A 25,373-nucleotide genomic window follows, 5' to 3' on the forward strand; every position below is an offset into this window, starting at 1 on the left:
ATACACATACAGAAGTGGCGCTCCTGTTATGCTGCTCTCCATATACTGTACGTAAATATTTTCACTTGTAATAATTGCCATGAAAATAAATTGCTACAGTCCTCATGAAAATAAATATAGTACTCCATTGTATCTGCAAAATAGGATTTTTTTAATTCATATATTTGTTTATTATTAATTTACGAATAATATTGTTAGTTTCTTATGTTTTGTTCTATGTCAGTCCAAACACACACAGTTGTTACTTAGGACTACTTTACTTTTTATAGTGTGTTCAATTGTTAAAGTTCCTGACTTCACCACTTAAACCTGGTTTCAGCGGGTCTTAACACAGTGCTCAGTTGTCTATTTGGGACCACACTGCACTGTCATCAGAATCGCTTCGGCAAATATGTTGACGATACCACACCCCGAAATGTATGCCGACATGTGGCGATGGGGCAGGCGCTATATAACGGACATGACATATCTTCAGAATGCCATTTCATCTCTATCTCCGCTCCATTTTTGTGCCACAGTACCGATTAAATTACAAAGATAGCTTAATCATAACTTTGATTAAAGTTTATATGTATATAAGTAATGTTTTATCTGTTGTATATACTTTAATTTAAAGAATGCACATTACTATAATGTGATTTTCTTCTCAACAGTTTATTAAATAGAACAACATGTTAATTAAATTAAAAAAGCTACTGCACTGTTAAATGGCATCTATCCTATGTAACAATTAATTTAAATTTGTATAAAGTCAACTGCTTATGAAATTGTGATCTAATTATGACATTCAAGTTATTGGGGCTATATGGGGTAACATGTCTAGATAATCATCTTGATTTTTCACACTGCAATCAAGAGAAATCTAGCACATTCCATGACTGGAACCCTGACCTCACAGTTATCACGAATTTCATGATTATAGTGAAATGTACCCATTGCCGTGTAATACTATAAATTTCCCCTTGAAAATTCACATTTCTGAAAGAACAGTGTAAATATACATATTTTTACCACTTGAATAAATACAGCAAACGCTTGTCTTACAGATACACTGCAATACATTTAGGAATGCAGATTAGGTCTTTGTCGACCAGGTTACTATCGAAATGTTCATTTCAATATAGTGATTTCATAAGAAATAGCAATTGTCACAAAACCATCCATTTTCACTCAGACATGACATGCACGTTAAAGTTCCCAACATGGCTGCCGCCGATCAAACTGGTGTGCCTCGGGGCGAATTGTTTGATAATCTCGTGAGCATTCAGTCATAGTATGCAGCAGCCGATATAATGAGAAATGGGAGGTAGATTAAGGCACAGTTTGTCACCGTAGACAAGATACCAGACGGTACCTTGGGTCTGTGTGACATATTCACCCACCGGGATGATTAGCGAAAACACAATTCAAGATCATCACCTCCAGCATTTACTCTCATCACCAGGTCTCGCCTCCTGATCATCATTATCATCGCCCATGTGGACGCATATAAAACATTGATAAATCATCTAAAAATATTTCAACAAGAAAAAAAAAATCTGATTTTGCGTGCAAGTTCTCTCTCGGTATGGCACTTTCGATAATCCGGTCGGCAAAGACCCAATCTGCTTTAGGAACCTTGCAGCCAGTTTAAGCTGCTTCCGGTAAATGATTGAACACACTGCATAGAGCTGCACGACTTTTTTAAAATGTCTTCAATGACCGAGTGGCGCCCTATAGCCTAGAGGTCGCTGGTTCGGGTCCAGGCTATTCCACTGCCGACCGTGGACGGGAGTTCCCAGGGGGCGGCGCACAATTGGCCGAGCGCCGCCTGGGTGGGGAGGACCCCTGTAGACTGGCCGGGTGCAGGCCTGCTTATAAGCTACCCAGAGCTGTGTTTTCCTCCAACATTGTAGCTCTGAGGTGGCTGCATGGCGGGCCTGCAGAGTGAAAAGAAGAGGGCTGATGGCACACGTTTCGGAGAACGTGAAAAGAAAAAGACACCAGCTGCATCAAAGATTAGATTTCCATTACACGAGAGTAGGTGTTAAAACTTCATGCTGATATTTGACTCAGCTCTCTCGCCAAGATAAGCACCAACTGACATAGCTTCTTTTGCTGTAGACTAATGTCCATCTGCGTTTCCTTCTATCTGATGATGTAGATATCTTTCTGCCTGGTGTTGATGGCTGAAGTGTAATGCTGGCTCCAGGGATCAGCCTATTTTGCCTCCCTGACACATCAGTACACACAACGGCTGCAATGCTGGCTCCAGGGATCAACCACTGTGTGGCCTCCCAAGCGCATCTGCATGACAACCGTCTGGACTGAGCTGAGTAGGGTTCTTCTCTGGGGTCTTCAAGTGGGCACCTTCCGTCCTTGGTGTTTCGTCGACTAGCCCACGACACTTTAAGAGAGCTCAAAAGTTATTTTTGCTAAAGATCAGTCTGTCTAGTACAAGAAGGGGGCATTTCACTGTCTTTTGTTATTTTTACATTTATTTATGTTTTTATTTTGTTTGATAACTCACTGATTTGAAAATAGAATGTCTTTAAAAGGTGGACATAAAAAATTAAATGTTCTACAATTTAGCATGTACTGTGTTTAAGGTAAGCATTTAAATATTTATGCGTATTTGTTGTATAGTACCTCTTATTTAAAGAGACAGTAAACCTAATCTAATCCTGGCCCTTTACATACTAGTATTATTTATGGGCATATATTTTGGTTTCCACAGGATACATTTGAGATTTTTAAAATTATTTTGAACATAAGAACATAAGAAAGTTTACAAATGAGAGGAGACCGTTCGGCCCATCTTGCTCGTTTTGTTGTTTGTAGCTTATTGATCCCAGAATCTCATCAAGCAGCTTCTTGAAGGACCCCAGGGTGTCAGCTTCAACAACATTACTGGGGAGTTGGTTCCAGACCCTCACAATTCTCTGTGTAAAAAAGTGCCTCCTATTTTCTGTTCTGAATGCCCCTTTATCTAATCTCCATTTGTGACCCCTTTTATTTTATAACTTCCCCACACTGTCTAGATGAAGACATTTCTGAGTCAACATAGACTCCTAGGTCTTTTTCATAGATTCCTTCTTCAATTTCAGTATCTCCCATATGGTATTTATAATGCACATTTTTATTGCCTGGGTGCAGTACCTTACACTTTTCTCTATTAAATGTCATTTGCCATGTGTCTGCCCAGTTCTCAATGCTGTCTAGATCATTTTGAATGACCTTTGCTGCTGCAACAGTGTTTGCCACTCCTCCTATTTTTGTGTCGTCTGCAAATTTATCAAGTTTGCTTACTATACCAGAATCTAAATCATGAATGTAGATCAGGAATAGCAGAGGACCTAATATTGATCCCTGTGGTACTCCACTGGTTACCTCGCTCCATTTTGAGGTTTCTCCTCTAATCAGTACTTTCTGTTTTCTACATGTTAACCACTCCCTAATCCATGTGTATGCATTTCTTTTAATCCTTACTGCGTTCAGTTTGAGGATTCATCTTTTATGCGGGACTTTGTCAAAAGCTTTCTGGAAATCTAAATAAACCATGTTTTATGCTTTGCAATTATCCATTGTCGATGTTGCATCCTCAAAAAAATCAAGCAGGTTAGTTAGACACAATCTCCCTTTCCTAAAACCATGCTGACTGTCTCCTAGGACACTGTTACCATATAGGTAATTTTCCATTTTGGATCTTATTATAGTTTCCATAAGTTTACATATAACAGAAGTCAGGCTTATTAGTCTGTAGTTACCTGGTTCGGTTTTGTCTCCCTTTTTGTGGATCAGTATTATGTTTGTAATTCTCCAGTCTGTTGGTAGAACCCCTGTGTCAAGAGACTACATTTTAAAAAAACAGCCATCCTTTTTCTGTGGATGTTTTCTCTATTTTACTCCAATCTACTTCTGTTAGTCTCTGTTTCATACCTTCATAGTTTGCTTTTCTAAAATTGTAAACCTTAGCTTTAGTCATTACTTTTGGGGTTTTAAAAATCACTTCAAATGAGACCATGTTGTGGTCTGAGTTTGCCAATGGTTCTCTGACCTCTGTTTTAGTTATTCTGTCTTCGTTATTTGAAAAGACTAAATCAAGGCATGCCTCCCCTCTGGTCGGTGCCTTGACAAATTGCATTAGGAAGCAGTCATTTGTCATTTCCTCCATTTCAATTTCGTCCGTCATGCTCCCCACCGGGTTCTCCCATTTTATATGGGGGAAGTTGTAATCCCCCATTAGTATGACTTCTCCTTTGCTACACGCATTTCTAATGTCATTGTATAACAGATTATTTTGCTCAGCGTCTGAATTTGGTGGTCTATAGTATGCTCCTATTATTATGCCCTTTGAATTTTTGTCCATTATTCTGACCCATATTGATTCGGTGTTATTTTCTTCGTCCAGATTTAACACCTGGGCTTCAAGATTCAAGACCATTTCTTATGTATAGCGCTACCCCTCCGCCTCTTCTGTCCTGCCTGTCTTTTCTATACAGTGTATACCCACTAATATTATATTCGTCTCCATCACGCTCAGACAACCAAGTTTCTGTAACACCTATCAAATCGTAGTTACTTGTTAGTGCACTAGCTTCAAGTTCTAACATTTTGTTTCTGTTAGCACTACTATGAATATTCATTGGTAACTAGAAACCAATCAAAAGTAATATAATACTCAAATGAGCTAGTAAAATGATTTGGAGACATTGGTAAATACACTTCCAACTGAAGAATGAATCAGTACAATAGCAAAGATTATAATAATTGCACAGCACTTTTAAGATAAGCTAAATTGCATACAGATTTGAACATCAGAATCAAAAATAATTTACTTTCATTTGCTTTATGTATTTTCAATCTAACCATTCTTTATCTAAAATATATAAAAATGGAGAACTGAAACCCCAAATAGTGCTGTACGTTCAACAGTACCACAATACCCCCATTTCATTCAAACAGAGCCACCGTGAGCTGTTAGCAATCACAGTTTTCTAATCAGAAAACCCTTAGCTGACTCTGATGCAGGAAGCAACAGACAACGGTGCTCACTTCAATTGCTGGTGATCTAGTGGCTATCCAGATAAAGGTGGGTTTTCATCCCTGTGCTAAAAATAGGAACTTCAAGTAAAATCTTTAAACATTAAAGCTGATGCAGGCTCTGATAAGCGGTTATCAACATATTGAGAAAAAACATGTTTTTATCAAACAGAAGAATCCCCCCTTTGCCTTTAATCATTTATATTTAATTGAAGTTTTGAACCTTAACAAAGCTTAGATTGATACACTTTGATATGGTTTCATCTTACCCAAATAAACAAACATTTTATATATTTTCTTTGTTCTAAAATACTGCTTCCAAGTTTTTTTTTTTTTATTAATTTAAATGCCACTAGCAAGTAAAAAGATGGCATCAGATTATGTAGAAATATATATAGCTTGGTTGATTACAAAATTAGCTTTGAAACATTAGTTTCAGCACAAAAGACCCTGGATACAATTCTTGTGTCAATTTCTTCAAATAAGATTAAGGTGAACCATAACAAATATGCAATAGCAAAACATAAAACTAGGAAAGTTATTTCTTAAACCTTGACTGATGTTTAAAGACAATGGCAGAACAAAAATAACAATCACTTTTGATAGCCTCTCTTGGATTCTTTCATGATTCAGAATTTTATGAAAATGTATTTCTGTCTGTCAGAATACACTAAGTGCTTCATTTCCATCTGCCAGAAACAAAAACTAATGGAATGCATCAGTTTTCATCCGACTGGTACCAATATTAAAAAAGTGAGCTACTGTGGAAAAACAAGCACAAGAGAATGATTGCATGACAATTTTTAATTCTGATTTGTTATCTTTGTGTTGTTGCACTGGCACTAGGAAGAATCAATGGAAGGAAATTAATAACATTTATCTGTTTATCAGAGTTTCAGTTTTCATCTGTAGCTTTCTGATGGAAGTCATCCTTTAGGTAGCTGATGCAATAATACTTGCTGTACAACAAAAGTGCCCTCTAATCAGTATTCCATTCTAAAATGCCATTACCCACATGATGCCCTCGCTCATCCAACCGTTTTCTGATAATTGTCGCCAACTTTATTCATCTGGACAAACTCAAAATGTGATTTTAATTGAATTACTTTGGATATGCTCAGACCAACAGAAAACTACTCTTTAGAAAAGTACAATGTCTGCCATTGGCTTTACTCTAACACGTTCACCAAACAGTTGCCGCACACCTGTGTCACTATGATTTTTTTCATTGGATGCTCCATACTGACCTCATTAAAATGGCTGCCAAGTGTGACAAAAGCAATTCCAGCAGCTAATAAAATCACTGAGAAGCAGGACGGGTGTTGTATAGAAAACCCTGGGTTGGTTTATTGTTATTATTACTATATTTCTTTGAGAGATTTTAACTCATATACAAAGCCTCAAAATCATGATGCCTGTTGTGCATTTGCATAAATATAATACTATTTCTTACTGAAGTTAAATTCCCTATACAGTGGATCCCTGTATTACAACCACCATAATTAGTAAAATAGTCAGGGGAGCTGGTCAATGCTCAATTGATCTAAACCAGTAACTCTGAAACTGGGGCTCGTAACCCTCTGAGGGGGTCATGGAAAGGTTTCAGTGGGGTTGAGAAATTAGCACATCACAAGAAAACCAGTACCATACTTAATGGCTACAGTGCATATACTGTAGCATTAGTTATTTTACAGTCTAGACATTTCAGCATTTTAGCATCTTGCTTTATTAGTCATGATTTTTTTTGTGTATTCATTAAAAAATAAGTATTATGAACTATGATTAGAACATTTTTCAATGGGGGTCATGTCAGACAAAAGTCACATTAAATGGGGTCCCACTTAGACAAAAAAAAAAAAACTACTGCTTAACAGTGGCAGATCTAAATAGACCATTCTTTCAATAAAAAAACAACAAAGGCTGATTGAGGAAACCAACATCTCTAACAATGTGTGTGAGTCTCCTGAGCGTATTTTTGTCAGTTTCAAAGCTCTGGTCCAAGTGTAATATTTAAGTGGTGGCATTATTTAGATTCACCCGTTTATATCAATTGAATAGACCCTGTGATTTAAATAGCGAGCAGGTAGGAAAGAGGGAAATTGCATTGCGCCTACAGTACTGACAATGTGGAGGTTAGCAACACAACAGCCTAATTTTATAAGTATGTATTTTGAACTGTTGAATTAGAAATCATGATAGAATTTTTAAAAGTGGGGTGGGAGGAAAATTTCATTAGAGAAGCACCTGTATATACCTGCCTATACGGTACTAAAATATATTTTAAATAATATATATAATCTGACATGAAATTCTTACATAACGCCTAGACTGTCTGCACAGTACGTGTTTCTGCCACATGCTCAGCATGCAGAGCTATCAAGACTCTGCCAAGAGTGCAACCCTCTCCAGTGTTCTTCATCGCGTTCATAAAATAATGGAAAGAGCAGGTTAGCCAGTACTGTAAAGACAAGGCATCAAAACAATCACACCACGCTGTAAACTGACAGATCAGCTCAGCCAATGACGCAATGTATTGCATAGATCGTCCTTAAAAGCTCAATTATCATGCATTACTCTTGAGGGTAATGCAATGGCATTGTTTACATTATGGAATAACCTATATAGATTAGATTTTTTTTTTTAAGTACAGAAACAGTCATATCGTCACTGAACTATGATGATGTGAAAATGAACATGCTCACCCTCTTTTGGCGGTCGTTTGACTTCGGCACTGAGGTTGCAAACCTGTGCAGTCCTGAGCTGTGGGGTTAGACATCCCTCTGTTTGAGCGTTTAGCGGCAACACCACGTTATTGAGCAGAAATACGTTTTCTAAATCTCCATCTCCCAAATGCTGAGGGCAGCTGCATTTTGTATACACTATCCCACATGATTCTACAGTCCCCTTTTCAGCTTTCAAACAGGTCTCCAACCATGTGCACAGCACCTGACAGCCGAACTGGCTAGGGCTGACCTTGTTTAGAACTAAAAACTCCAAAACTGACTTCTGAACATCTTCTTTCTTCTGTATCAATCCAGGGAAATCAAGCGGGTAGACCCTCCGCAGCTGCACAAAATTCTTGTCGTGCTGCAGAAATATGTAGCTGCTCTTTGAATCACACAGGTGAACGATGGATTCATTGCTCCTCAACAAATCATTGATCTTTTCGTAAGAGTAATGATCAAACTGATAAGCCAACAGAGAAAAGTTAGAACAGTTTAGGTCATGTTTGTAAAATTTCAGGTAGATGCTGTATTTGGTAGGATCTGGGTTTTCCAATGTCCAAGTGCAGTTTGTAAAGTTTTTCGGAAACATTTCATTTACAGAGTAAGATCCATAAATGACTCCCTTGACCAAAGTGGAACACCAGAAGTCTTGTGCACCAATATATCCAAACATAACAAGGAGATAGGTGGAAAATATATAAATCAGCAGGTTACGAATAGCCTTCATCCTTTGTCATTTGGCCTGCAAGAAGGAAACAAAAATGCAAGTAACACACTAAAAGATTGCAGGAGGACACACAGACAGTCTTGAAGTGAACCCTGACAGCAACGTCTGATCCATAGACAGTTTGATGGTTATTCCCTGTACCTCCCTTTTCCCTTAGACTCTAATATCTTTATGTTTTAGCGGTCCAATAAAATTAAGAAAGAAAATACCTGGCCAGCTCTCTGATAGGTTAACACACTCTAGAAACCAGTTTTTTGTCTGAAGGATACAATTAACTTTGGGCAAACAGCGCCACCATGTGGAAACCATACATTAAATTTTTTTTTTTTTTCTTATTTATTTTTGTATTGCTGAATTGAATGATGTAACCTGAGGATATCTGGAAAAGTAACAATTGTATTCTTGTATTTTCTTCGTGTTGATAATGCTGGTAATGCTATTTTTATTGTATTTTACAGAAAAGCTAACATAGAGCAATATAAATAAAACATTGTATTAAAACCAAAAACAATTCAAAATATGCAGAATGTATTACAGACAATGTACAGACACCGGCTGCAGTTCATTATTTTCAATATCACTGTGCTCTGTTACTTTAATGTCAGCACCATAATGCCAGTTAGTCTGAAATAGAATTCGGCGTGGGCAAGTTTTCAATTATATTAAACACCAATAAACAGATTAACATGAAAATAAGAGCTTATATTAATTACCATTTAATTTTCCATATAATGCACGGCTTTTGTATAGGACTTGGGATATTACTGAAATCAGCAGGTGCCATTAAACAGTTTGAGTTTAGCTCATACATTATGTTCTGCGTGTTGCCAGGTCTGTCTGATAATGCTTCCACTGTCTACTGACAAAAGTAAATCGTTTGTCACACTGCAGTAATTATCGTACTCGTATTCATGCTGCGTGGTTCTTAAGGTAGGCTACGCGTCATTGTTATATACAATCTACATAAAATAAATTAATAATAAAAAGTATAAACAGATGTATATAGTGTATTTGTAACACATAATTACATTGTAATATAAACCAGTATGCTATGTTTCCTGGTTTGTAAAGCAACACCCCACTGCGCTAATACTCCGGCTTTTAGGGATCTAACTGTAGACTCAGATGAAGTGTTGAGATCACCCAATAAAATCAGAAGTTATGCATCTTTGGAAAACATTCAACAGAGTCACTAAGTGCTATTTAATTTCAAGTAAGTGTGAAAATGATATAAATCAAGTAAACGAACATGTGTTTCGGTTCATCTCATAAAAGCTGGGGGTTTTAATCAAATCAAGTGTCAAGTGTTCCTAGTCAGCTTCGTGGAAGCTAATGAAGGAAGTAAAAAAATAACACATTTTACTTACATTTTAATAATTCACCCACCAACCAACTATCCCCCTAAAATACAACCGAATCAAATACACTGGGTGGGAGTTTTCACCTGCCCCATTCTACATTATTAGGATGCGCTCATCTTTGTCATGGATATTTCATATTTAGGTCTGAAACATGTTGTTAACGTTTTGCATAAAAACAAATGCCATACTGGCTAAAAATGGTGTGCGGTGTCCCTCTGATTGATTGCATTAATAATCCTGCAGGCAATGCAGCTGCGTGCCTTGTCACAGCGGACTGTGTAGGCGTTGAAATGCTAAAGAAGATGGTGTCGAGAAACTCTCTAAGCGGAGCCTCTAAATTGCTCTGATTTATATGTATTGGGAAATAACTGGTTTACATTATAGAATCAACTATACCACCGATATAAATGTTCTTTATTGTATGTAGATTATGCAGCGGACTTGTGCTGATGTCTTGTAATACAGTACCGATTGGTGCGCAACATTCCAATATGCAGTGTTCCACAAGCAGTGAACCTTTTTTTATAGATACTTCGTGTGTTTCATTATCAAAAACTATATTTGATGTCTGTTTTTTGTTTTTGTTTTTTTTGTTTTTTTTGTTTTAACAATATTATGTAATCTTTGTATACCATGCGTATACTTGCACAATATAGCCTAAAGGTAAACAATTAAACACGATAAATTGCTGGCAAATCTAAACATTTTAAAATCAAAGATAAGTTTCCAAGAAAATGTTTTTAGCCTGGGCATCTTAATTGATAATTTCCAGTCTCGATGACACACATTTAATGAAACATAGACGGCGCCATAACTCCATCCTTAGCAAACGTCCTACTAAAAACACACTGAATTTCACCTCTCTTAAATTCTCATTAACCCCAATATAATATTTTTTAATAATGCCAAACTCATATTACTAAGGCTCAAAAAACTACCAATACTAAATTGATTATAAACATATTTTTTCTTCTTTTTATATAATGGGCCACTTAAACTTTCAAACTACAGCTGCAGGCGCCTGTTCGAGGACCTAAACTAAGCAGTTGCCTGGCTGAATTTTGCTGTACAATTTACGGAAAAAAAATAAATTAAATAAAATAAAAATAATAATAAATAAGTAAATACATACATACATACATACATACATACATACATACATACATACATAAATTACCTTACACTCTTGAAGCGGTGGCTATTTTTCCATCATACTAGCACACATTAGTTATAACAAAAAAAAAAAAAACTGCCTTCTTTAAAATGAACACTTCCCATTGCCTGCAGTAAAAGTCCAGTTCAACAAAAAGACGGTGAGTTGTAGGGGGAAATGCGCTATCAAACTCCAGCCTGGCTCATTCCCCTTGCTTCTTCCACTAAAACGGAACCACAAATGTCCAAATTTTATTACAGGGAGGAAAAAGATTGCGAGTGCCTTCAATTAAACTAATTAAAAGAGATAAACAAATCGCTGCAGAATATATAATTATATATATATTTATATATATATATATATATTTTTAATGAAATGCAAGCAAATAAATGGGTCTTCTTTCCTTTCTTGTTTTCTATCCGCGTGTCTCTCCAGAGATACTGCGAGACAGGCAGCAGGTCGAAAAAAAAATGCTTGGCTGATGGACTGAAGATGTTTGAATGCTGAGTGAGATCGGAAAGCACTCTGGCTTGCTTGTTCTCTCAGCTTCAGGACTGGGGCTGCAATATCACGTCACAGCCACAAAGATAAAGTACGTAGGACGGTACTTGCTGCGTCTGGTACTTTTTTTCCACCGTTTGCCCACTGCTTCCAGTTTAGAAAGGGAGGCAGGGTGGTAAACGTGCCCTGGATCCACCGTTTCTTGAGCCTGAAGGAGCTATCGCATCAGCACCACACCGGGGAAGTCACAGGTCTGGTTATTGTTAAGGAGGTTTGTGGGGGTTGGGAGGATTGGAAATGTGCTTACTAAGTAGGTGTTGAAGAGGCAGAGTCTCGATCTTGTATTTGATTCTTTTTTTTATTCGTTTTTGGCGTTGCAATTATTTGGCCATATCTACTTCCTAAAGGTCGTCACCAAACTTCGTGCTGTGGTAGAGTTAATAAGAGCGTTGGTGTTTTTTTAAAGGGGTGGCTCGTTTCTGACAATATTGCATTAGATTATTTAAATGTATAATTGTTCCCAAGGCAATTCAGAATCCAACCCGTTTCAGCTGTGTTCGGGACTGTTCTATAAAGGTTGAGGTAAAACAACCCGATCTATAACTGTGCAGAAAGCCTGTATGTGTGGAAAGGAATGGTTATTTGTTTCAGAGGATACTGCATGAATTCATAGCTGCACAGTTATACAATTTGTCAAATTATAAATGTGCGGGCGACATATTATGCAATTTGAATTTGTGTAGGTGGGTTCTAGCAATAATAGGAAGAATGGTCAACAATATACAAATAAACCTGTTTTTAATCCCTCCACTACCATTTTGATGTTGTTTGCAATCATTTCAATGGTTATATATATATATATATATATATATATATATATATATATATATATATATATATATATATATATATATAGATAGATAGATAGATAGATATTCTCAATTGTATGGCTGTCATCTTGAATGCAAGCCTGTGTTGTTGTTTTTTTTTTCTTTTTGTTTTGTTTTGTTTGTTACCTGGATCCGTAGAAATTACATGATCATTTGACATTACAGCTTCCTTGACTCCAGCTACAATAATATGAGCTACTTAATTAAAATTGTGTTTACATGACTTGTGTATCTGACATTGTAACTGCTTACTATCAACACTCCAAGTGGGGTATTGTCAAAGTTTGTTAACTGTAAATACCTCTTATAAAGTTCTGGTACTAAAAAGGTGAATCACATTTTGTAGATTATTACTTAAATAACATAGAGCATACACAGATACTTCCAGTAAATCTTACCTACTGTAATATGAATTGCCATTTCTTTTAGGTGTCAAATTGTGCGAAAGATTAAAATCTACAGTAAACATGTATTTTCTTATTTAATAAAATATATATTTTTACAATAATTTAAGAAAAATGTACTGAGTGTTGCTTGTATGCATTTCAATGCTACACTTGTGCATTCCATACCACGGGTAAAATGCAAATGAAGGAATGCAGAGCCATTGAAAACAAGTGACTCATATGAAAAGGGGCTCTCTCGTGGTACCTCAGAACAGTGATCGAACGGTCTGTTAGGAGCGAACAGTTCCACAATAGCAGGCAAGAAATTGGTGTGTATTATAACTAGGCTTACTACTATTCAATAATTATTTTTTTTGCCAAATCGACGATTAATATCGAAGGGTTTATTTTAGAAAGAATTTACCTTTTTTTTTTCGATCTTTGCTTTTCAGTTCAAGCAGAGAATGGGTGAAATCGACCTTTATGCTTTAAAAAAAAAAAAAAAAAAAGTTTGGTCAGAGCGGAACCAGCACAGCTGGATTCACTGGAACGCAAGGCAGACTGGCCCGCTTCGTCCTACCGCGGAGACTTCAGCCATCAGTCAGGGTATTGTGTACAATATTCATTAAGTGTTTTCTTCTTGAGCCCCATTTTCAAATCAAACTAGTAACTGTCACCGTATACTTATAGACCTATAGCAAAAGCTTACCTACACCTGCTAATTTCAAAGTAGGCGCTTTGAATGACAGGCAGTGTAGCTGGCAAATGAAAGTGCACAGTTGGTGCAGGTCTTGATTTCATTTAAATGAACAAGAGCATTCTAGCACTGCTTCAGTCAGGGTCGGCTTAACCATATAGGCAGAACAGGGTAAGCAAAGGATGCAGTTCCTTGCGTATTCAAATGGGGTGGGGCATTATTGGATTTCCCTGACAATGATTTCATGCTATTTAAGCATTTTTATAACACATCGGTAAAGATTCTGTTATTTAAAGTTAATTCTCAAGTCAAGGATCTGCCTATAGAAAAAAGTACCAGAGGATTTGCTGTGCACAATTATCACTAACCTACACGTTAGATACCAGTTTTATAGTAGTTAAGGAACGCAATACGGTACAAACGAATAAGGTACAATGCAAATCGGATGTGTTTGAAGTAACCTGCGTATAGCTCATGCATGGTGGTAGAATCCAATGATCATAAATATTGTCATTTTAGAGCTGACAGTAGATGTCACTACCATCTGTAACCAGAGTGATGATTGAATATAGTTGTATATAGTTTTGTGATGATGTAAAAAAAAAAACATCATCTGGTGTACAATAATTTGTTTATACTTTAAATTGTAACGACCATGACGATGGCATCGTCCTGGACATTTGTCTTGTGTGTCTTGTTTGTTGTGTCTCGTTTAGTGTTCTGTGTATTGTAAGGGTACAGGGCACGCCGTTAGTGTGTGTATGTGTGTGCGGGACCCTCCCCCAAGCTATTAGTAGGGGGGAGGCTGAAACGAGTGCCTATCTGTGGAGCGGTGAAAGAGCCCAGAGTGAGTCGGAAGAACAGCGAACAAGAGCGAGTGAGAGTGTTGAACGAAAGAAAAAGAAGAGGAAAGTGAGAGAAAGCAGAGAGAGCGAGGGAGTTATTTTTATTTATTGATTTGGCGTGAACCCCGGCCCAAACAGAGATTTGCTGTTATTTTATTTTATTTAGTGCAGTAATTAAAAGCAGCAAATTTGTAATCCCATCTGGTCTGCCTGAGTCTTGTTTCACTTCCAATGCAGCAGTTCATTACAATATATATATATATATATATATATATATATACATACACATTTAAAAAAAAAAAGAGTGAAAAGGGAGGGCGGCAAAATTTAGTTTGCCTCAGGCTGCAAAAATCCCTGCGCCGGCCCTGGCTTCAGTCAACAAGATCTGTCAGAACAGGGTGAAACAGTTAAACTACAGTAGCCTACGAAGGGACCACTGAGATGACCGACAGCGACCTCTAGCCATTCAGAGCGGAACGGAGACGGGACAGAAAGTTAAGTATGAAAACTACACAAACTAGTGATGATTTCTAAATGATTATTTTTGGTAAGAAAATAAAAAATAGCGAGTGGTTTTACCGACGTTTATCCTATATAAATTTATTTCAGTCGAACTCATATTTTTGGGGAATTCGACGTTTAACGAGCTTTACCGATTAATATCGAAAAGTTGCAAGCCTAGTTATAACAGATGCTTTAAGCAAGTTTTGCAATTTGTGTGTGTGTATATATATATATATATATTGTAACACGATTGCACTCACTCGGGTTCGTGCCCCTTTAAAAATACGACCCAGCACACACAGAAATTGATTTTTCAGCGTGGTTGCGCTATATTTTAATAAAGACAAAATAAAACAAAATGCAAAATAAACATCTAGCTCCTCTTGGAGCACTAACTATACCGGTTATTCCCTGACTAACTTGCAGGACGGCTAAGCCGTTTACCTGACACCACAAACACAAACAAACTTCACAGGTCTCCAGCACTTACTTTTCAGGACTGCTCGGAAGCAGAGCACCTTCCTTCTGCCTCCTTCTACTCAGCAGCCTCGAGCAGACTGCCTGCTCTCCTTTTAAATCCCGCACCTGGTTCTACAATTAGCAAACTAAATGAAACAATAAAAATCAATGCAATCAAACAATTAACCAAAAGGTGCATTCTCACATCTTTTCTCTTGCAGGGAGGTTTTAACCCCCTCCCTGCCATCTCTCACAACCCGCTATATTACAATATATATATATATATATATATATATATATATATATATATATATATATATATATATATATTTTAAAATGTAATTATTACTTTTGTATTTTTGTAATGTAAAGGTAGTGACACTTTTTTTGGGGGATTTAGCATCTAATGGCATTGCTGTGGCAAGTCATTAGTTGAATGAAGGAGTTTCGTTATGACAGAGAAACATGCCACAGCAATGCCATCATCACTATTACACAACAACCTTTTAAAGACCTATTTACCTTTATCTGAAATAAGCATTGCAGTCGATTGAAAGAGCAGCGCTTGAGCATCTGTGTGAAGCGTTGCATTAGTTAGCAGTAGTTTTAGAACAGGTGTCATCAATTAGAATCATCTCTCAGCTGTGCTTTATTTGCTGTACCATTATTGAGTAGTAACAAAATGGCTGACCTTCATAAAATAAAATGGAGGAGTGGTGTTTTGTTGTTGTATAATAAAAAAAGAATGATATTATGTATTAAAACTAGGAGTGGATAATATCAAGTAATTGAATGGTAATCCTTCAACTATTTAGTATACATAACCACCATGCCCTCAAACACTGATGGTTTTGCTCTGTCGTGTCCTTTCCCACCATCGCGTGAATATCGCAATTAAAAAGTAATCAGAGGGCAGTATATGCTTTGTTTTATGTGTTGTTCAAATTGCAGTCTAATGGGATCACAGCTATAGAACTGTATTGTTAGGTGTCTAATTGCTTAGCCACTGTGAAACTAACTGCATGTAACACAGCTAGGCACATATATACAAATACAAGCATGTTAGCATTGTTAATGGGAATGAACAAATGTATATATTCCCACTGCATGGTTATTGTTTTATTTATTTAGCATGTAGGACTTCTAAGTGATTCAGCATTTGTTTTAATTAGTTCAAGGACAGTGGCTGCAGATATTAATATCTCTCTCCAAAAACGTTCTGGTGAAGCCAGTAAATAATCCTTTCTTCGCCTCTATTGATTTGATAAATTCCTTTTATACAATCCTATTTATCCTGCAATTTAGTTAATAACATTTCCTAGATGTGTAAATGTGTAAACCCAATTATAGACTATAATAAACCCATTTCTTTAGTTAACTGGAAAATAGATGTACTTAAAAATACACAGTTGATAGCAAATCTTTCATTTGTGACATTTCCACAGCATTAAGGAAAATGGGTTACTGTAAAAAGTAACTGGGTAAATAGACTGCACTTTAAACTGTATAAATACAAGAAGGGAGAAGATTTATTTGCCCATAGATCATGGAAAATAGTAAGAGTAATAGAAAATATTTTTCCTTTCCTACTTAATCAAACAAAAAGTAGACAATACACATTGTATACCTATATATACTCTTTCTTAACAAAATGATAACAAATGAAAACCTGCTTGGAAAAATCCTGCTCTTTGATTGGTTAGTTGTATTCTATCAGCCATACATTAATCCCACACAACCTTTCAACAGGCACATCACCTTTGATTCAAATTCCTCCGCCACTTACCTGTCCTAACATTTAATATCGATAAGTAACCACAAACTAAAACAAATGTCAGACCCACAATCAAATGATAATGTTTTTAATGGAAAAACTGCTGAAGAATGGTATGATGAATTTCCTGAACCAGACAAAATCCCAGTAATTCAAATGTCTTTAAAAGAAAAAACGGCACAGGAAAATAACGGAACCAGAACTAAATCAACTCCAACGTGACCGAAGCGGGGAATAAAACATAAAGGCTTCTAAATTGGCTGTGAATATCCTACAAAACTGTCTCCAAGAAAAGGGTAGACTTACATTTATTGTACATTCTAAGGACGAGTTGCACAGTTTCCTCCTGGAATTTTTTAAGTCTGCAACTGGTATTTTTGAATGAACAACCATACAGCAGAAAAGTGAATTTAGCGGAAGACACTGAATTTAACAATGCTAAGGCACTATCTGACTAAATAACACACTATCCCCCAGTAATTTACTGTTATTGGAAATATCTATTTATTTTAATTCGCACTCTAGGGGAGTTATGCCACATGTTACCCAATGAACAAAAAAGAAAGACATCCCAGTTTATAAAATCCTGTTAAATTACATGCTGTTGAATATCTGGGAAGGCAAACAGTAACCTTTGAATAATGTTGTTGTAATGTGAGCTCTATTAAACTCCTTGTTATTTTCAGAATTTTGCTGGGTTTCTATCATAATGGCCTCCAGCTGTAGCTTATCCCACAGAGTTACATTGTAGGTTAAAAAAAAATGAAAGAATGTAATTGTCTTATACTGAAAGATGTACATATACCGTTAATAGGTATACACAAGATTACTGCTGTATAGGTCTTTAGTGTTGGTAAACACAAGCCGGTATGTACTTGTAAGCTTTGAGCTATTGCTGCACTGAATATCATTTTTTTTTTCTTCAGCTGGACTTGAAATATTCATGGTAATGCATGGTTTCTTTGTTTGGGAAAGCATTGTCCCTGAGAATAGAACTCTGCTCATTCCTTCTGGCTGATAAACATAGTGGTGGTTTTATCCAACTTTCCTGGGCAGGGGGATATTTCCTCATGCAAGCAGAGTTGTCTTATCAGCACAATATGTTTTACTAAAGTGGAACGACCACATATAACAATTGCTTTACTGTTTAGTAAGTTCATAAGAGCAGAATCAACTGCTCAACAGTCCCTGTGAATCGAACAGCCTGCTGTTTGAAGATAAACTTGTATTATTAAGGTTCAGAAATTATGGGTCGAAATTAAATAAGATATTGCCCCCATGCAAGGTTTGTATTAAAAATAAAAAGCTACTGTTTCAGATCTAGAAAAATGCACAGTACATGTGTTTATCATGCATTTGTTCAACTGTGTATGAATACAAATGTCTGATTTATTAATTAAAATAATAACCAAAAGACATTCAATTAAGAAAAGAATGTCACTGCTTTTGATAAAATTATATTTGCCTTTGTTCCCTAAAAAAAAAAAAAAGTATACTGTCACTATCACACAATATTCAGGGAGTAAATTACTGAATGTCTAGTACAGTGGTACTCAACTCTATCCCTCGAGATCTAATCCAGTCCAGGATTTTACTCCAAGCAGGTTCTAGTGTACTGTCGTTTATTGAAGCTGCTTAGAGGAAATTAACTGGTTGGAATAAAGACCAGGACTGGAATAGATCTCGAGGGCCAGAGCTGAGTGCCACTGGGCTAGTACATGTAAAATATACAGTCAGTGTGTCCTTATAATGAATGATCATAATTACGTTTGTAGTCTGATTATTCACATTCTTAAGCATCTGATTAAGATAAGAAAACAACAATAATTAGAAGGCCACACATATTGAATACTTATAATATAACTACATATTCACTCTCACTCTCAATATAAGCATTAACATTGCTTGATAGGTCTCTTTTTAAGGTCAATATTATTATCAGTGCAGGTATGCATACCTCCAGAGACAGGGATAGAGTGGAGACATCCACTCCATGTAATATCTTAAAAAACAGCTCGTACAATGGAATACAGAACATGAAGGATAACCCATCCTTCTAAAAGGTTTATGAAGACTAATCCAATCAGGAATGGCCACATAAACCAAAAGAAGTGGCAAGCAGGGTTTTCCATCACTTTATTTATAATCCACAGTGCAATGGACAATCCTATTTACACCATGAAGGGACTGCCTTCAGAATATCTCCAAAGTAGTTCCACATGCAAAATAATACTAAAAAAAACCCTTCCTCAGTCCCTGAGTGCTATGATCTCTAATGGTGTTATATGTGCATAGTCTGGTGGTAAAACAAGAAGGAGGAAATAGTAAGAAATCAAAGCTGATCTACCTTTCTTACAATGTCAGCAAACTTTAGGCTTACACTGCTATCACAGCCCAGAATCCAGCTAGTATCAGACAACCAGTAAAATGCTGTTTGGTTAAACTAATTATATTTAGGTGACCATTACACCCCATAACATATGCAAACCCATAAATATGCCCCAGAGTATACAATCCAGGAGCAGTGTAATTACTCAGGAACCCATACAAGGAGTTGTTCACTACTCCATCTGCCAGCCCTAAAAAACATATGGAAAGTGCAAATCCAAATGTTTCTATTTCATTTGGATTGATAGTACTGTACACATCTACTGAAGTAGCAAAATACAGAACTTGTTTTCAAATCTTGGTGAATGATAATTCTTGACTGTGCTAACTGAATATATTGATTTAAATTCTACTTTAGGTACACACAGTGGAAGTAAAATAAAGCCTCCATCCTAACCCCCTTTTGAAGACATCAGCTAACAGTTAATTTCATACAAAGAAACTCAAGTAGTGGGATCAAATTTATATATATATATATATATATATATATATATATATATATATATATATATATATATATATATATATATATATATACCATCAGTGGATTTCAAATGGGGAATGCTGCCTCAGATTATTCGTAATTCCTTATTCACTCCCTAACAACGCTCTCCAATGCCATCTTCACTGTGACTTTCCTACCTCAAGCATAGACCTTATTAATTCTGACCCTGAATTAAAAAATAATTCATAACAGCCTTAAGCAGCCAACAGGAAAAGAAGGCAAATGAGAGACAGTGCCTCAAAATTAATGTGTTACTATCTAACAAATAATTCCAAGGAATGCTACTTTTATGCTGAGTAACACATTCTGTACTGTCCCAGTCCTTTACCTCTGTGGTGAGGGATAGCACCAAAACTGCATTAAGTGCTGCCTTTATTTTTCCAGACACACTTCATGCACGATTTTTGTAGGTTGCAGGTAGTATTGCATTATATTTCTTATCTACAGCACTGGACAGTTGTGATCAGTTGTCAGTGTATATATATATCACAACCTGCTATGCCTTTCAGGTCAGATCTTTGGCCAGCCATTACAGAAGAGTTACCTGAAACCACTTGGTTACAGAGCGAGAAAGAACACCTGGCTCACTGACTTAAAATGTCATGAACCAATACATCACGACTGTTTGTGCCCTTTGCTGTAAATACAGTATTGGTCCAAGTCCAAGCCAATAGAAGGTGGCCCAAAACATGATAGAACTGGCAGCTGCCAGTTTAACTTTTGTCATTGTGCACTGTACTGTTCACCAGGTTGACACCAGACCCAGACATCTGCTTTACTCAGCATGTACAGTGATTCGTCACTCCATGTACAACCTTTCTGCTGCTCCAGACTCCACTGATGCTGTTCCTTGTATACTATTCTTCATATTCAGACCACGGTAACCAGACAAACAGACTGTGTTCATACAGACAGATTTCCCTACGGCTTCTTGATCATTTATTGTTAAGTCAATGAGGCTAGAGGACCTACAACCTGTAATGTTCAGCCCTAGTGTCCTCCTTGTGGGGTAATATTTGAATGTCAACCAGAAAAGAAGAGACTTGTTGACTTTAATGATCTACCCCTTTTTTCTTCAATCTATGTATAGGGAATTTCTACCTTATAGTAGATAGCACAAATAACTTTTGGTGTATTTAGCTTTTTGTATTATTAGATGGTTTCACAAGACAGGATATTGTCTTCTGTTCTGAGCATAATGACGCTAAAAATGTTACCTTGAAGTGAGATCATGACCTACATAGTCTTTAAGACTATTTTCTATAATACAGTATCCATAAAATCTGGATCTAAATCTAAAGGGAAGAGGAAGATACATGAACGGAATTCGGAGGTACAGTTTACACTTACAATCTCCTCATAATAAATAAAAACATGCACTACTGAGCATTTTTTTCCATTAAGGCTGACCCCTTTAAATTAATACATTAGTCATGCCTCCCACCTAACCACACACACAAATTCTTCAATGTGGATTTTAAATGTGTCCTTTTACAGCTTATGATTGCTGAATTATTTATTGCTAAATAAATTATATGTAAGCAAAAACACACCACAACCCTAGTTTATAAATGGTTACTGTCATATTTATATAGCCAGCCATCTATAAATAGCTTTACTACCCTGTATATTGTGAAACGAAAGCCACCTCCAATGAGCTACAAAAATGAAAGAGCAAACTATTACATAAAATATGTTAATAGATTTAATTCACCTATGTAAAAGATGGTTTAGTATTAATGAACACTTTAGTGTTTTGTATTTTGTTCTTAAATGAAAAGATAGTTACTGTAGTGAGAATAGATTTTTCTGATGCCTTTGTCCTAAACACATTTGTTCTAGTGAATATATCTTAGCAGTTTCTAATATGAACATTATCATAGTACCGTATGTTTAACCTTCTTATCCCTGACGTTTCTTTTTCTTATATTTCCATATTAACAAATATATACTTATATTGAATACAAAATATAACTTACATTTTCTTTTATTAATGGTTATGAAAGTGTAAATAATACAAATGCTAAGATAAAAAAAGATTATTAAAAGTAGAGTAAACATGAGAGCAAAATCTGCATCCTTTTTTGTCTTTCTACCTACATACACAGTGAGGGTCTGTGGGAAGGGAGGCAAGAATGGTTTGATGTCTAAAAGATGAATTATTCCTTCTATCAGACAAGTCTGAATCCACTTGAAACGGGTATATGGTATACCCTCAATGAACTTGCATGAAAATGTACATTGTAGAAACAGAATATATTGTTTAATATTTGACATACCGGTAGTAAATACAATGTGCTCTTCTCAATTTTTTTTTTATTGTTTTTATAAAAAAAAATAATAATGTATTCCTATAATGATGACATCTAGATTATGAAGGAATCTTTTGTTCAACTGAAAGAAAACAAAACTTGTTGCTTTTGCACCTTCAAAATCACTGTCATCTTCGTATTCAACAATCATGCCTCATTTATTGATCATTTGAATAAGAACTTTCTCCTTTTTGTGCCTTGTACTATGAATCTTGTTTTGTCAGAGCCGGTTGATCTCAGTTAAAATTATGCTTATTATTAAAGTCCCACACTATTTATCAATAAGAAACTTATTGGGGCATGTTCTGGGTTGCATTTTGCTTGGATATATTTTTACACGATTGATTTAATTTCATTTAAAAATATTAATTATAAAGCATAAATGAACAATACTGTACTTATGTGACTATGTGCTGTGATTTATATGATTTATGATTCTTAAGAATCACAGGATTCTTAATCAGAATGAAATGCATGCTACAAAAACGTAAATTATATAGTTCAGTATTGTTCCTATAAGTGCCACTGGTGTCAAGTAAAAAAAAAAACCAAAAACAGATTCATTAACTCTACACAAAGATCTCAATACGCAGCCCTGCTGTGTTTGTGTCTAGTTCTGTTCTTGCCTCGGTGAGGTTCAGAACCTATGACATCAACTCACCATTTTAAGATCTAGACAACTCAGTCATTAAACATTTGTGTGCTGAAGTACTTAGAGCCTTCTGTTATTTTGGAGTAGAATGACAGATTTGTAGGTGGAGGCATAGATGTATTGAAAGACAGAAAGGTTGGTTGAATCCAAGAAGGAAATTAAAGTAAATAACCTACAGGCATACAAACTAGTGTGGTTAAAGTAATTAAAGGGAATGAATGCTTTGAGAAAAAGTGCCATTGTATTGTTTACCTTTGTTATGTTTGTAACAGTACAAGGAATAAGCAGACAAAGCAACTGCTTAGGGCCTGAGCAGGTCAAGAGGCCCCCGATTTAGGTTTGTTTTTTTTTTAAACCAGAACTTTGATTTTTTTTAGTATTGTACTCATTTAAAAATAGGATATAATAACAGGGTATTTTTCTCAATGAAAGTGATCCTGAAACACAAATTTAGTAAAAGAATGAGACATGTGTCTCTGGCAGTGCGCAGAAACCTCACTTTTAGCCAGTTTATTTATATAAAAAAGGGGGGGTGTGGGGGGGTGGTGGAGGGAATAAGGTTGACTGGTACACAAACTGCTTACTTTTTATAATCAAATATCTTCTCATAAAGCTATGAGTGATTACATTTATAAACAGCAGGGTTTGCTGTGACAGTAAGGTCTTCACAGGGCAGTATTGTAAATGCACAGTGTGCATGATTTGTATAGCGGAGCTGCGAAGCCAAGGCAATGATGTTGAAAAGACCTTACCCGTCAGGGCCAGAAAAAAAGGAAAAAGAAAAAAAATGGAGATGGAATCCATACAAAAGAAAGAAAAAATCTTTAACATTTTCTTTTATTATTATTGGTATGGGTTTTGAACTTTTTAATTAAAAACATATGATAATGTTCTATCTGTACATATTGTAGCGTTTTACGCAAGAGGCAGAAAACAGAGGAAGATGCTTGTTTCTTGTAATGCTTTTTATTAGCATGCTCTCTCACACGCACAGTCCACAGCTCTGTCAGCAATGCAGGATACAAGACAGTGACATAGAATGCCGGGCACAGCCACTTTTATACACTTAGCTCCACCTGTGTATGTAAATCAGGGCGCCGAGCCCACACACATCCCATTGGTCCTCGGCCCCACACTTTGGACCAATGTGAACACACACAGGGGAGTCGCAAACGCACACAAGCAAGCTGAATTTACACAGACGGTAAACACAGCGGTGGCGGGAATACAGAGCGGGAAGCACAATTACAGCAGGTAAACACATAAGGAACAGTGGGAATACGGGGAGGGAAATAGAAGTACACAGATCGCTACAATATCTTAACATCGGATGAGTACTTATGTTATAATTTCATACCAGTTTTTTTATTTGTATTGAAAAGATCAGTACGTATTTATTAATCTGAGTTGATAACGTTGGTACATTGAGAACACAATTTCTGTCAATTCCCTACCAAGACCAACACCGCATTTTAAATCTTAAAAAAAAAAAAAAAAAACCTACTCTGTATGTCAGAGGTTCTCAACTTTCTTTCTCTTGGGGGGGGGGGGGGGGCACAGCGAGCGTTCTAATAATACAGTAATTATTGTAATTAAAAACATATAAATAAAAGTTTTACACATCAGTCTTAATGTTAATCTTAACATTGGGTTCTTTCTTGCTATTGGGATTGACCACGAATAATAATATTAACTCTCCAGATGTTTGACTATTAATACATTCAAATCATTCATTACAACTTAAAGGAGAGGTTAATAAAAAATAGAAACCGAGGGTCCCAAAAAATATTGCCGCTTAGGGCCCCCAATCAGCTAGTGATGGATGCTCATCAAGCTTATGTGCTGACTCAGTCATCTGAAACTAATTTTCTGGCTGTCTCTGAATAAACAAAACTGTAGCACACACACTGTGCTGCTTCTGATAAGAACTAGTGACTTGAAAAAGAATCTTGCTCATAAAACTGCATCTCCTGACTGCAAAAATCCACTGACAAAGAAAGCCTCCTTGATGTAGAATGAACTTTACAGTTATAAAGATTGGATATGTAGTTTGGTGGCAGTTGCCTCAGGGCACTAAAAATAAATAAATAATGTGAGTACAGACAATCTAGTTTAAAAAAAAGACAAAACTTTCATCCCAGAAGTTTACATTAGATGTTGTTATGATTTTGTTAGGTAAAACCAACTTCAAAACTGAAACTGATGCAGATCAAAAAGAGTGCTAACCAAGATTTCAAAATTCATTTTCTTGCCTCTAACTAGAATGTCATCACGGGTTCCTTTTTATTTGTTTGGTTCTTTGATTATATTTTATACTTCAATGTGGAATATACAGCTCTTTCTAATGCAAAGATACAGATAAAAAAAGTGGCTGCTGTTTCCTGTTTAATCATGTTTCATGACTCGTAGTTCAAACTCACTTCAATGGTCCAGTTGCAATCAGACCATGTGACCTTTATTAATTATTATTT

The 25,373-nt window shown here is 36.1% G+C and overlaps 1 protein-coding gene across 4 annotated transcripts in view; it reads right to left on the reverse strand.

Annotated features, from left to right (window-relative positions):
• Nucleotides 1-11,698, reverse strand: part of adgrb3 (adhesion G protein-coupled receptor B3) — a 216,490-nt gene extending 204,792 nt beyond the window's left edge. For 2 of the 4 annotated variants that reach the window (XM_059025013.1, XM_059025011.1), the window contains exons 1-2: nt 11,014-11,696; nt 7,725-8,490 (exon numbers count right to left, since the gene is read on the reverse strand). In XM_059025013.1, coding sequence (XP_058880996.1) covers nt 7,725-8,475 — 751 coding nt within the window. In that variant the 5' untranslated portion in view covers nt 8,476-8,490; nt 11,014-11,696. Of the gene's footprint in view, nt 1-7,724; nt 8,491-11,013 lie in introns of all 4 variants that reach the window. The other 2 variants (XM_059025012.1, XM_059025014.1) reach the window with 2 other exon arrangements.
• Nucleotides 11,699-25,373: the final 13,675 nt, after the last annotated feature.

The sequence above is a fragment of the Acipenser ruthenus genome, chromosome 6 (genome assembly GCF_902713425.1).
Source record: "Acipenser ruthenus chromosome 6, fAciRut3.2 maternal haplotype, whole genome shotgun sequence".
Taxonomy (NCBI): domain Eukaryota; kingdom Metazoa; phylum Chordata; class Actinopteri; order Acipenseriformes; family Acipenseridae; genus Acipenser; species Acipenser ruthenus.